This window comes from Haliotis cracherodii, unplaced genomic scaffold (genome assembly GCF_022045235.1).
Source record: "Haliotis cracherodii isolate W230 unplaced genomic scaffold, xgHalCrac1.p SCAF_3, whole genome shotgun sequence".
NCBI lineage: Eukaryota > Metazoa > Mollusca > Gastropoda > Lepetellida > Haliotidae > Haliotis > Haliotis cracherodii.
In genome coordinates, this window is record NW_027266286.1 from 63419791 (window position 1) to 63435300 (window position 15510).

Here is a 15510-nt window from a genome sequence, read left to right on the forward strand (position 1 = left end):
GCTTTCTCGGTTAACGTCATTGTGGTTAACCGAGATGGTTTACTTTACCTTTATGCACATCAAAAATGAATGACTTAGCAACGAATGTTCCTTTACGATTTTCAACGGGCTAAATATCTATATAAGTATTAAACTATGAACCTTTTTTACACTTTAATTTATTGTGAATCATGGGATGATATCTCTATCACCACACCACATATGCATAGACAAAATAATCAACATCATTGCCTTGACCCAGTGTACATCAACATATCTGAAAATGATAACAATTACACTCATATATCGTAACAGCAATAACGTCACCACTGTTGAAATGGCTTCCCGTCTAGCTGGTACTCTTTTCCTAACCATCCTTGGCACTACCCGAGCGGGTGTTGTACTAAACGAGGAAACTCCAGAAGTTCGCTATGAACCCAGCTGGGATTCCCTAGATTCCCGCCCCCTTCCGTCGTGGTACGATGAAGCTAAACTGGGAATCTTCATCCACTGGGGAGTGTTCTCGGTACCAAGTTTTAGTTCCGAGTGGTTCTGGTACCGCTGGGAGGGGAAGAAGGAAGTTGAATGCATAGAATTCATGAAGAACAACTATAAACCAGATTGGACATATGCAGATTTTGCTAAAGATTTTACAGCTGAATTCTATGATGCAAACACATGGGCGGAACTATTTGCAGACTCGGGAGCTAAGTATGAGATGATTGCTACTATTCCTATACACTACAGTAGATGACCGGCCTGACCATGCCCTCATTTAACACCATGATTGTTTGTTGTAGGTACATTGTATTTGTAAGCAAGCATCATGAAGGTTTCTGCAACTGGCCAACAAATGTCTCCTTCAACTGGAACTCCCAGATGGTTGGACCAAAAAGAGATATTGTAGGTAAGAAACTATATGATATATATTGCACTGGATACAGTGCTTGGTCAGTGTAATGATCTACCATATAGTAAACCCTCCACACATGTGGATTAAGTTGAAAGTGGAAAGATCTCCATTGCAATAAACCCTCCATGTGCATTAAATATTCACCGTAATGATATCGCATTTGGTCAACCTGTGAATTAATTGGTCAATGAAACGATCTGCCATGCAGTCACTTCTCCATGAGGATACTGTCTAAGGTATGACAACTCTCCATGTGGATTAAGTGGTCAACATAACGTTTTGCCAACTAGTCAACCCTCACATGTGGACCCCTCAAGATTGTAGGTTATAATAGGTTCCCCCAAATCCTCGTCCGTTCAGAAAGAGGTGACACAATGGATCTGGCATTCACGGTGACCCGAGAGCAAGGATAATTGCTCAAAATATCAATCACTGGATTGTCTGGTCCAGATTGGATTATTTACAGAGGCGTCATGTAGCTGAAATAGTGAGGCATGCGGCATTGACCAAAAAAACCCAACTAATTCACTGATCAATACATGCGTTGTCAGGTGAGCTGGAGCAGGCTATCCGAAGCAAGACAGACCTCCACTTCGGCCTTTATCATTCTCTGTTTGAGTGGTTCAACCCTCTCTATCTACAGGACAAGGCCAACAACTACACCACCACCAAGTTTGTTGAGGTCAGCTGAACCAAATATGTCACTGATTGATTGTTGGTAGGGAAAGTGTGTTTTTTCAGTGAAAATGAGCTATACGGTATGAGGGAACGAGTATGGTGTATGTCTCTTTGGGGAATTTTCCATTACTATCTTGACAGGAGAACCAGAAATCAAACAATAGCTGTGTAGAATTGTGTAGAATTCTAAGCATACTACCTCTGTTAGATCATAGCCAATATCCTTGCAATTTGTAAATCATCACACTAAAAGAATCTTCAGATTTTCATCAGACGTCCTCTTCACAGTCAGCCATCCCAATCAGTTGTTAGGGAAAGCGCATTATGTACATGCATGGGGGAGGGAAAAACGTCACTTCTTTTTAATACTTGCACCCACCAAATGCAGATATTTTGGGAAGGTGGGACGTTCTACTTGGGCCCTTGGACTGTAGCTCCACACACACACACCCTCCTCATGGTGCGTCCGTAGGCATGAGGGAATAGTAGGGGAATTTTCACATCACGACACTTAGACATCCATCCACCAATTCAACTCGACCAACCGTGCTGGTTGGTTTGTTGGTTTGTTGTTTAACGCCGCACTCAGCAATATTCCAGCTATATGACGGCGGTCTGTAAATCATCGAGTCTGGACCAGACAATCCAGTGATTGACAGCATGAGCATCGATCCACGCGATTGGGATCGATGACATCTATCAAACAAGTCAGCGAGCCTGACCACCCGATCCCGTTAGTCGCCTTTTACGACAAGCATAGTCGCCTTTTACGGCAAGTATGGGTTGCTGAAGACCTATTCTACCCCGGAATCTTCACGGGTCCCAACCGTGTTGGAGGTGGTTGTACTGGGGTTTCGAGCTCGAAGGAGCTGAATTCGTCCCTGTAGGTGATGTCTTGTAGAGATGTGAGAGTTCATAGTCCTAGGCCTTCATAGCACACATGGTGTGATTTAGGCTGGTAAGTTGATTTTGAGATTGAGTTAGCGAATTTGTTTGTGAGATGGTATGAAGGTTAATGGGAAAAGGTGTGTGAATATGTGGGTCTGTTGGTGATTAGACTGGTTATTTGGGTTGGTGAGTAGATCAGTAGGAGCTGGGTCGGTTGGTAGGTTAGGTCAATTCGTCACTGATGGGTTTGGTACAATGTGTAAGATTCATGTCTGGTGCACCCTGCCATGATATTGCTAGTGGCGTAAAACCATACTACTTCCTTCAGGAAAGGTAAAATCTTCCCTCCCAAAAGACTGTAGTAATACTAGATATCTTACTGTAAGCCACCCTTAGTCACCTCATTTATTACCCGGTTTTTAATTTTTAATTTCTGTCATGTGGATCTTATCTGGAATGAGTCCGGGCCATTTAACATGTTATCGTTACAGGGTGTACCACGGAAATATGACATGATGTATCATGAAAATCAAATCAATTTCAGGACAAGACTATTCCTGAGCTGTAGGAGCTTGTGAACAACTACAAACCCGACATTGTGTGGTCTGATGGAGACTGGTTTGACCCAGACACCTACTGGGGTTCCAAGGAGTTTCTGGCCTGGCTATACAATGATAGGTATTCAGCGCTTTTACCCTGTAACCTTGTGTAAATATCCAGACAGGTGACGTTGCGCATGTGGGGTACTCTGTTCAAAATTAGTCAAAACGATAGCAGATTTTATAATACCTCGATGTCAGAATGATGAGATCTGATTGGTGCACGTGATCTTGATATAATATTATGTATCCCGCATTGTATGGAAATAAATTTCTCAGCGGGAGAATACATATCCTCTACCCCACTGCAAGCAAGTTAGGCTGCACGTGGATTTCTGAGAGGCGGACGAAAACACTTATACACGGTCGATGCAAAAGCCACACGTTTTTTTCCGAGTCAAAGAAAGTCATATGATATAGCACAAGTTAACCTCAGCTCAATCGAACAGCTGTCAATTTTGTATTTATTTTAATTCTTTAACATGTCGGTACGATAGATTGGTTATAGTCTCCTCAGGTTTTATACCACTCATCACTCGTAGTATAAAAACTATCGCGGGACGCAATATATACTCAACCTATAAACATATCTTGTCTTGAAGAATGATGACTGGCTTATATCTTGCGGACCGGTGCAATTGAGAAGTGTGCCTCATGGAAACTGCAAAGAAATTAGGCGGTGAAATTATGAATTGCTTGCAGAAACCAAACCAGTCTCCTCTGCCTCACTCTATGTTTTCCACCATTGCACATATCATTCGTAGTTTTAGGTATTTCGGGTCCTTATAAAGGAAGTGATTTTCCTATTTCCTAGACTTTACTTTGGGACAAATGACTTGGAATTAAAAAAATCGCTGCCAATAACAGAATAATGTACTAGTCATTGTGTGCATTGGCGACACATCGGTCTCTTCAATAATTTCTCTTTGCAGCCCAGTGAAAGATAAGGTTGTCACCAATGACAGATGGGGAAAGGGGGACTTGTGTCATCATGGCGGGTTCTTGACATGCGCAGACAGGTACAATCCAGGTAGTTATAACTAACATATTTTGCAGGAGTGTGAGTGACGTAGAGAGTATGGTTCAAAACTGTTTTTAACGATGATCCAACTGTGGTTGGGGACACCAGAGATGGCTTTACACTCTGTACCCAGTGTGATGAGTGAATGATTCAACCATTGGGCGACCCTCCACCCATTTCACATGAAGAACAGATGTAAACTATTGGATATCTTCCAATATTGACCTTACATAGAACTGGCGATAATTATGTATATTGACATATAACAAGTATTCAAGTGTCTTGATAATCCGACGAAACTGATTCCATTTGGCGTAAAGAGTAAAATGGCTCTGAAAACTATGAGTGGAGCACTGAAAATCCCTGATGACACAAGGTGATCCCTAAAAGATCAAATGAATAAATTCTTTACTTTTATTATGCGAACTTCGTGAGTGGCGGGTGCTACCGGGTGGGACACTCTTTCCTTTTCACAGACACCTGGTGTCGTCTCTGTTTTTCATTGATCCATTCCTATAATTTTCACTGTTATTTTGCTTTCACGCTCAATGGAATCTGTTTCGTCGAAAAGTCGAGACTGTGTTTTTTGTGGCGTTGACACTTATAGGTAACATTTAGTCCCAATTCTATTATTGTATGTAGATAGTGATTACAGAATTCAAGTTGATGAATAGATTTAGTAAACTATGAAGCAACCCATGCTTGCCATAAGAGGCTACTATGCTTGTCGTAAGAGGCGAATGACGGGTTCTAGTGGTCGCGCCCTGTGTGATACATGTAATCGTCGATGCTCATGATATCAATCACTGGTTTGTCTACAGCCCGCCGTCATATAGCTAGAATATCGCTCAGTGTGGCGTTAAACATCAAACAAGTATACTAACAAAATCAAATGCAGTTATGATAAAGCCTGGATTTTGAAACTACAACTGATTGTTCTGACATGTTAAGGAGTACTTCAGCCGAGAAAGTGGGAGAATGCGATGACAATCGACAAGAAATCGTGGGGATTCCGTCGCGATGCTGTCCTGGATGACTTTCTGACCATGGAAGAGATTATAACACTTCTAGCCGAACTGTCAGGTGTGTACACTCAAACTGCTGTGATGGACCACACGGAATAAGTGGTTGGTATTATGTTCCACACTGTTATGGGACGTTGGCACATTATCAACCAAGTCACATTGACTTACCACCATTCTTGAACTAGGTCATCTCTGCTCATGACCCTTATATCAGGTCATCACTGTTCATGACCCTTATATCAGGTCACCACTGTTCATGGCCCTTAACTCAGGTCACCACTGTTTACGACCTTCAACCCAGGTCACCAATCATTCATGATCCTTATATCAGGTCAACACTGTTCATGGCCTTCAACCCAGGTCACCAATCATTCATGATCCTTAAATCAGGTCACCACTGGTGCGAAGTTGATCTAACAGTGTGACACTCGAAATAGTGTGATACTTGATACCAAATGCATTGCAAATATGATTTGCAGCAGGGGCGACATAGTAGCCCAAACATGCTTCATGAAAGGCTCACCCATTTCTGGTGACCCCCGCCGTGATATTGCTGGAATATTGCCATGTCAGTGGGGATGGGTCTTCTCACTGACATAAATGGTTGACGAAAAGGGTATTTGCAAGGACTTTAAGGCCAAAAATGGGTAGGGCTTTCAAAATGACATAAATATTTGAAAAAGGGCTTGGCCTTTGCAATGACATAAATGGTTGTCAGTGGGTTGAGGCTTCACAATGACAGATACGGTTGACAATTATTGACAGGAAATAGTTGACAACTGGATGGGTCCAAATAGACAGGTATGTTTTTAAACTTACATTTGTGCTGTTTAAATACTGATATGAATACTACCTTGATTGCATGTATTAAAACATACCAATCATTATATCTCATGTGCTTGTTTGTAATATTAGACTTTGTATTATATATAAGTCTTCATAAACATGATATAACTACACATAGCCTGGAGTAACTGCAGGGATTATTTCCATTGACAGCACTGGGTGTTAACTCAAGGATTGAGAGTTTGATGCAAATCACATAATGAAAGGTGAATATAACAACATATATAATGCTGACATGCATGTATGACAGGATACAATTTCGTACATTACTTATGTGGGGAGATTCGAAACACAAATATTCTTATAAAAGGTCTGGCATCTTGTAGGTATGATCACAACTGTTAACCCCATCAGTAAGGTTTAGATATGAACAAAGAGGTTAACCCCGACACGACCACACAGTTAAATCCCACCAGCAAGGTGTGTAGTGACACCCAACTCTGCTGGACATGTCACCATCTTGTAGAAACGACCAGACAGATGAACCCCACCAGCAAGGTGCGTATTGACACCGAACTCTGCTGGACATGTCAACATCGGAAACCTTGTATACAGGACCACACAGTTAAACCCCACCAACAAGGTGTGTATTGACACCCAACTCTGCAGGACATGCCACCATCGTAAACCTTGTAGACACGACCACACAGTTGAACCCCACCAGCAAGGTGTGCACTGACACCCAACTCTGTTGCACATGTCACCATCGTAAACCTTGTAGACACGACCACACAGTTAAACCCCACCAGCAAGATTTGGGCTGACTCCACGCTCAGTTTTATATCACGCTCCACACATTTATGTTGCTTCTGACATTATTTGTTTTCCATTTGTTTGGCTGTTAAAATATGGATCTTCAGCTGATTACATAGAGCTTCATGAGCAACTGCAAACCAGACGGGACATATACTACTACTTAAGTTAAACTGAATAATTGCTATAAATGATGGTCATATTGAAAGTAAGGTGGAACTCTCTTGAACAAATACAGTGTCATTACATGTCTACTCATCTGAGGTAAGACAGACACAATAGAGACATTACAATAAAAACAAAGACCCTTCCATACTCATAAGCAATCTCTATCAAAAACAGAGTCGATTGTACGATTTCGACTATTCATGAGCATGTGTGTATACATTACTGTGAATTATCGATGATACCAGGTGTTCGCAAAAAGGTGAGCGTATCATGACCCACAGGTGGCCCCAGTCACAAACACATGCAAAGTCAAGTCAATTATTCACTTGAAAAACAACAACACTGGAACATAGTGTACAAGTCAAAATAAGGAAGTGCATTGGACATCAATCACTGATGCGTCAAATTTGGAAATGTCCACCACGTGTCCACCATATTAAAGCTGTACCGAGGACTTGATTGTTGCATCTACAGTGTTGTAAAGTACAGCCATTATTATCTAGCCTTTCTTCAACCTTGAACATATAGACATCTAATGTTATCAGCTGTCCTAGACATTATTTTGTCATTGAAGAGAATGGCTATTAGTTATCATCCAACACTAATGCAGGATCACAACACACCCGTCCGACATCAACAATGGACGCTAAGATAATTTTCCTGATATTGCTAGCTTTAACAACAAAAGCATGTGGACGTTCAGGAAGAACCAAGAAGATTGAGACTCGCTACGACCCCACATGGGAGTCCCTAGATTCCAGGCCATTACCGACATGGTATGATGAAGCTAAAGTGGGAATCTTTGTGTCCTGGGGACTGTTTTCAGTACCAAGTTTTGGAAACGAGTGGTTTTGGGAACGTTGGCAAGGAGAAAAGAATCCAATGTATGTGGAGTACATGCAGGACAACTATAAACCTGACTTCACCTATGCTGACTTCGCAAGTGACTTCACGGCAGAGTTTTATGATGCTGAAGCTTGGGCCGAGTTGTTTGCTGCTTCTGGGGCTAAGTATGATGTTAATAATTGAGTGAGTGAGTGAGTGAATGCTGCAGTCAATGCCGTTTCAGCTGTTTTATGTTTAATGTGAGTGATTGATTGAGTGAGTGAGCTTTTTTTGTAATTCGAACATGAATCCTGTATGTCACCTCAGTTTATGTTGTTTTCAGATACATTGTGTTTATAACAAAACATCATGGAGGATTTTGCAACTGGCCTACTAATGTCAGTTTTAACTGGAACTCAATGATGGTTGGGCCAAAGAGAGATCTTGTTGGTAACTGTGTATACCAAAAACATAAATATAATATTTCAGTTTGTATACAATTAAGGAATTCTAGTTTCAAATATTTTCCCAACCCATTTAATTTTTTTAGTTTTTAGATCTCCCATAATTTTTCTCGTTTCTCAAATGTGGAATAAAGTTTCAATGCTATAAAGATTTGTTTGCTTTCCCTGCAGAATTCAAAAATAAAAATCTCCAAAGTAAATCGGTACGGGAAGGAAACTGTGTACGCTATGCCCAATAAATTTTTGTCGTTTAATTTCTCTGATTTCTAGATTTTTAAAAATCAACTTAAAAAGTATTTGACAATTAACTTTTATTTCGACAAGTTTGAATATGGATAAGCTGTAAACTATTAAACAGGAGACATAATGTTATCACTAGGTGAGATATCTGATGCATTGAAATCAAAGACGGATCTGCACCTTGGCCTGTACCATTCTCTGTTTGAGTGGTTCCACCCTCTCTATCTACAGGACAAGGCTAACAAGTTCACCACCTCCAGGTTTGTTGAGGTCAGTTTAACTAAATATGTCACTGATGGATTGTCGGTGGAGAGCGTGTGTTTTAGTGTAGATTAGCTACATAGTGTAAGTGGAAGAGTATGGTTTTATGCCACTTTTGGTAATATTTCATCATGGCAGGGACACCAGAAATTGGTTTCACACATTCTACCCGAACCTTGGCCTTCACAGCAAACGCTTTAGGGGCCAGTTCAAAAGTTCGAGGTCGGATAAAAATCTTAATTCCTTAAGATTTGGTATGGGGGATTTAATGGCCCTGTACGTTTTCCATCTGACAAAATCAACTTACCTGATTTCTCAATTATTTATATATTTATATAGTAACGCAACTAAACCGATACTATTTTCATTCATATGCTGTTATGAGTTGTCATAAAATACATCCAGTCTTTCCACAGGATAGGCTTTCATCATCGCCGGCAATAGTTCATCTAGTGCAGTGCGTTATATACATGTATGATGACAGATTTGATCTGTGAAAAGCACACATATATACTTCATTCCAAAAACGTAAATAAAACAGTGCAAACATGAGACTGCATGACGAAAGAGGCCACTAAACGTTTAAACATTACTGGCCCCTTAACCACTGTGCTACCGTCAAGTTGGTGAGTAGGTTAGTGAGAAGGTTGGTAAGAGGTGAGTATTTGGAGTCGGTACATGTATTTAGGCTCAGTTCAACAGTGATGGGATGGGTACAAGGTGCGAAGTCCATTTCTTGTGTGCCCCGCCATGATTTTGCCAAACTGGCTCCTTCAGAAGAGGTAAAGCTTGCCTCCCATAAAAACAGTAGTACATACTATTCATGCTGCTGCAATAGCTAATACCGATAGGGCTATAACTACAGCAGCATCATGGTACTTTTTGCATCCAAGAAACAGAATAAAGTCTACAAGTCAATATTCCTGTCATGTAGAGATTATCTGGAACTGGACAGGAGCATAAAACACGTTCCATGAAATTCAAATCAATTTCAGGAAAAGACTATTCCTGAGCTGTACGAGCTTGTGAACAACTACAAGCCTGACATTGTGTGGTCTGACGGAGATTGGGAGGCCTCAGATACCTACTGGGGGTCCAAAGAGTTTCTGGCCTGGCTCTACAATGACAGGTATACAGCGGTTGTGTGGAAAAATAGTGTGTGCTTTTATCTTGTGACATTGTGTAAATATACAAAAAGGTGACATTGCAAGATTGTTACCTCACCATTCAGCGCAGATTAAGCCTACACACATTTATATTGATAATATTCTACACATGTATGTTCTTTCATTCTGTTAATGGTAGGACCAGCACATGATATATCCTCTGGTTACGCTGACCACCACCTATAAATATTACTTGTCTTGAACAATGTTTTTGTTGACCTTTGTCTTATGGACCAATGTACATGTGGACTGTGTCTTAAAGAATTCCATGGAAACTGCAAGAAACTATACGAGAAAGTGATATGTTGTAGAATTGCACATAAAAACAAATAAATCTCTGCTCCTTCACACCATGTTTCCCGCCTCTGCACATATTTTTCTTGTTCTTGTTCTTGTTCTTGTACAGGCAGTGATATTCATTTGTAATACCCTATATCTGGGGACAAATGACGAGGAATAATCAAGACAACACTACCCATCACTATAGTATGCTCTGATCATATTGTAGTCTGATCCTCTGAATATTTTCCCTTTGCAGCCCAGTGAAAGAGAAGGTTGTCACCAATGACAGATGGGGAGACGGAGACCATTGTCAACATGGGGGTTTCTTGACATGCCATGATAGGTACAATCCAGGTACTAAACTGAAATACTTTACACATTGTGTGAGTGAGTATGGTATGACACTGCTTTGAACAATGAAGCATGAAATATATCGAGTGCGGACACCAAAAATTGGCTTTGTGTCCATGTGAGAATCAAACACGGACCTTCAATGAGATGGTGAACGCTTTCACCACTGGGCTTCCCTCCACTGAAGGTAAAATGTTTGATCAAATCACCTCAGATAATTCAGAAAAATATCACTACTTCAAATAATTGTGATAATGAATGCATGAACACTTGGAATGTGAAATAACAGATGATTCTTCTTATATGTTAAAGGAGTACTTCAGCCTAGAAAGTGGGAGGATGCGATGACCATTGACAAGAAATCGTGGGGATTCCGTCGAGAGGCTGTTTTGGATGATTATCTGACCATGGAAGAGATTATAGCAGTGCTGGTTGAAACTGTCAGGTGTGTAAACACATTAACGTATGTATATATATGAACAACGGGCAACGCTGTATATGTTACAATGTTCTTAGTTACCACTTTAGTTGAGGCTGGCCCATAACCAATGTCCTCACAGCTTTGAAGTTGATGAAAAAGTGCATCATTAGAAAAAGTGTAATACTTGATACCAACCGCTTTGCGAATACGACTTTTTGCAGGCACCGTAGAGTAGCAAAAACATTCTTCCTGAATGGCTTATTGCTTTTTGTAACAAATGATGTGGTCTTCCAGCCTTGAAGACCGCCTCTGTGGTCTAGTGGAGAGCGAAAGATTCCGGGTTCGATCACCGTATACTGTGTCTGAGTGGGGTATTCATGTTGAGACTGTGGTATTGTATCTCAGTAGGCTAGCTCTATAAGATCGGCTTCAGTCCGGACTAGGTCATGCACGCACGCACGCACGCACGCACGCACGAACGCACGCACGCACGCACGCACGAACGCACGGGCGCATGCTCATCGCTATATACGTGCAATAATCTTGGATGCTACGTTAAACCACATTTCACCTCATCTCAACTCCATTTGTAAAGTATTAAGTACGTCTGCTGTGACTGCAAGGTGCGTCTGCTGAGATTGTTACTTGAGGCTGTAAGATATCACTGAAGAAACTTTAAAGACAAAACAAATACGAAACTAGAATCTTAATGGTTTTGAAAAGCGAAATCAAGGAATGATTTTGTGGATACAACCTACAAGGGACAATATGGAACTGATACAAGATCATATAGGGTGCTCAATAAAGCCCTGTGTATAAATATCAACATTTCCACATCAACAAGTGTAAAATATACCTTCAGTTCAGTTGAGACAAAACCGGTAGTTTTGCACCATATTTCTGTGTACATCACAGTGTGGAGAAAAGCCCATGGTGGTGTGGGTCTCAGAAACCCTAAACATCAATTGGCGCTCACAAACCTTGAAACATAATCAGGACTGGGACTTGAACCCACAATCATAGGTTGCTGGGACACATGTGCAACGCAACTCTGTTCAGTGAAATTTGGCGGTTTAGACGAATGTGCCGCCTATACTCCCACGTTTTTGGATCATACTCATAACAGGTATCAGATAGTGTTTTATCCTGGGTTTTTTCATTTACAGCTGTGGAGGGAACCTGCTGATCAATGTGGGGCCAACCAAATATGGCATGATTAGTCCAATCTATGAAGAGAGACTGCGTCAGATGGGACAATGGCTGAAGGTGAATGGGGAGGCCATCTACGCCTCCAAACCTTGGCTGGCCCAGAATGACACAGTCACACCAGGAGTTTGGTAGGTACTTTATGTATTCCACACCTTGGCTGGCCCAGAATGACACAGTCAGTAGTAGATAAGTGATAAGTATCCATCCTCACATCCTCATTTGATGACGTCACAGGTGCACCTACTAACCTCACGTGACTGATGACGTCACATAACCTTGACCTTGGGGGGGGGGGGGTGGGGGGGGTGGGGGGTGTTGATGTTGTTGTCATGCGATCAATGACCTCGTATAACCTTGACCAATAACCTCGTTTAACAGTTGTATCAACAAACCATTTCCGGACAGTTGAAAGGAAAAACACTTGTGTAAACACGAGATTGTTTTGAAAGGAAACACTTAAATCAACGAGCGCGTATTTGAAACGTCTCCAGTTACTCAGATTATTTTTTATCAGTTGTATCAACAAAGCATTTCCGGACAGTTGAATGGAAAAACACTTGTGTAAACACGAGATTGTTTTGAAAGGAAATACTTAAATCAAAAAGCGCGTATTTGAAACGTCTCCAGTTACTGTTAGTCGAGTGAGTGAAGGTACAGATTAGAATTTATCAGTTGTATCAACAACGCATTCCCGGACAGTTGGAAGGAAAAACACTCGTGTAAACACGAGGCTGTTTTGAAAGGAAATACTTAAATCAACGAGGGCGTGTTAGAAACGTCACCAGTTACTGTTATTCGAATGAAGCTACAGATTATTTTTTATCAGTTGTATCAACAAGGCGTTCCCGGACAGTTGAAAGGAAAAACACTCTTGTAAACACGAGGCTGTTTTGAAAAGGGAACTACTCATATCAACAAGGCCGTCTCCAGTTAGTGTTTGAGAAAGGTCACATGCATATGAAAAAAAAATATATGAATAAATGCAGGAGTTGGTGATAGTTTTTTTCATTTACCATGGAGGAGTCAGCAGTACACACATCCATGACTCGTTCCACCTCAACCGACTCATGGAAGCTCTTTGGGAAAAGAATACCCAAAACAGAAGCTGTCTTTTTTTCTCAAATCGTTATCATTTATATCGTAGTGATAACTTGCATCGTGAATTTGAGTCTAAACCAAACCAATTCCAACATGTGGACCGCATTTCTCAGTTCACATACTTCCTAACCCAAAAATCAAATCTAAAAGAGTCACCCTTAACCCGCATGTGTTATATAGATAAACAAGCCAGTGGTTTTAATTTCATTAAAGCAGAACGTTTTAGACACACAGAACAAGTTAAATATTTTTTTCCTCTGCTGTTGAGATGGACGACTGATTCCCCAGCACAGTTGAAAGGAAACACTTGTGTAAACACAACTGTTGTGAAAGGAAATACTTGAAAAACAAGGGCGTTTCTGAGACCGTCTCTAGTTACCGTTACTCGAGCCCTACTGTAATTTGAATACACCTGGTTTTTTTACCCTATAAATAACAGTGTTGTGACCTAAAATACTGCATTTGGTCTCTCTTGGTTCATGAATGAACATTGTGCTTATTCTCCATTACACAGGACTTTTTGGTCTCAATTTGGGAGAGATATATTTTCTGTGTGAAGGTAACAGTTTAATTTTTTTATTAATAGACCATATCTTTTTTAAAATGTATTTTCATAATACGTTTTATGTTATTACAAGTATTTCATATCATTGTTTCAATTTTTTGTAAAAACATTATCTGAGGATGTATTATAATTGTGAAATCATCATGTTGTCTTCATTAGTCTACACAGACATACCAATCTATTTTTATTTATTTTTTATTATTTATTTCAGAAAGATAAAAAGTATTCCAAGAACATTGTTTGCTAGACTTTATGTAAAAACAAAATAATGTCTACCCCATTTACAACACCTGTGTATACATGTGAGTTTTGTCAAAATTCCTACAGCAACAAACAGAACATTGTTAGACATCAGAGAAATTGTGGCCCAGCTTCCAAACATTTTGATTGTCAAATATGTTCCAAATCATTCAACCGTAGTGACAACTTACAAAGACACATAAAAAGTCAACACAAAGATCCACAACCATCTACTTCTACTTCTACCTTTACTTTTACTTGTCATACATGTTCGACCACTTTCCCATCTGTGAAAGATCTCACTAAACACAGGAGACAAACCCATTCAAATCAACAAAGTGGTGGAGGGGCGGCAGCTAAACGTAGGAAAACTAATGTAGATAATCAACAGTCATGTTCCAGACAAGCAATAAATGAAAATGTCAGGGAATTTGATTTTATTCCTCAGGGCCAAGAGGGAAATGATCCCTACTATTATTTTGTGAAAATTCAACCTGACATGATTCATCACTTGAAAACAGAAATTGAAACAAAACATAGTATCAAGTGGGGACTTTGTACCCAATTTAGATTCAGCAAAACAAACTCTGATGGTCTGACTACATTTAGTGAGCCTTACTTTAGAACCAAAATGTCTCCAGCCACCCAAGCTGATGATTTGGATGCGTTGTACGCTGAAGTCATAAATACAATCATGAAACTAATGGACAATTACGAAGGAGATAGTTCAAACTTAAACTTTGAAACTGTGTTGAGCGTGAAATTATCCGTGGTCAAATTTCAACCCTTTCGCGGAAGTTCATATCTTCCCCTCCCCCCTTCGTTAGAGAAAAAACACTGCCTGTTAGACATTAAAAATGTGGACGACAACCTCTGTTTTGCCTATTGCGTTTTGGCTCATCTGTTCCCCGCTCAGTCTCAACTGGTCAGAGAACAAGTGAGTCACTACAAGGACAAACTACACGAGTTAGATTTGAAAGGGTGTGAATTTCCTATGAGTCTCAGTCATATTTCAAAATTTGAAAAAACAAACAATGTAAGTATCAATGTCTATGGTTTTGACGAAGATGAGAACCAACAGCATGTCATCTTTCCATTACGAATCAGTTCAGTAACTTCCGAAGTACCCAAAGAGCGTCACATCGATCTCCTCCTGTTGACTCAAGAAGTAGAGGAGGAAGACGAACCCCCGCTGTCTCATTATGTTCTGATCTCAAGTTTGCCAGCTTTGATCAGAAAAACCGGAGACTGTCACAGCAAATTCATTTGTCGAAAATGTTTGTGGTCTTTCACCGCTGAAGACAGACTACAAAGGCATACCCCCTACTGTTATCACAAAGCACAGCGAATTAAAATGCCTGAACCAAACAAAGCTTTTCGAACATTTGGGTTGGGCCACTATGCCAAAACAGTCAAAGTCCCCTTTGTGATCTACTGCGATTTTGAATCCGTGTTGTCACCTTTAGAACATAATGAGACACCGGGGAGGAGAGGAAGTCACCACCACGTCCATGAGCA

The 15510-nt window shown here is 40.5% G+C and overlaps 1 protein-coding gene and 1 pseudogene across 1 annotated transcript; both read left to right on the forward strand.

Moving 5' to 3' along the window:
- Nucleotides 1–298: 298 nt before the first annotated feature.
- Nucleotides 299–5202, forward strand: LOC139475599 (alpha-L-fucosidase-like; annotated as a pseudogene).
- A 2305-nt stretch (nt 5203–7507) lies between these two features.
- Nucleotides 7508–12221, forward strand: LOC139473791 (alpha-L-fucosidase-like). The gene is made up of 7 exons (XM_071256551.1): nt 7508–7880; nt 8039–8145; nt 8539–8669; nt 9656–9789; nt 10365–10462; nt 10772–10904; nt 12047–12221. Exons 1-7 carry the CDS (start codon nt 7510–7512, stop codon nt 12219–12221), a joined length of 1149 nt encoding a protein of 382 aa, XP_071112652.1. The 5' UTR covers nt 7508–7509.
- The last annotated feature ends 3289 nt before the right edge of the window (nt 12222–15510 follow it).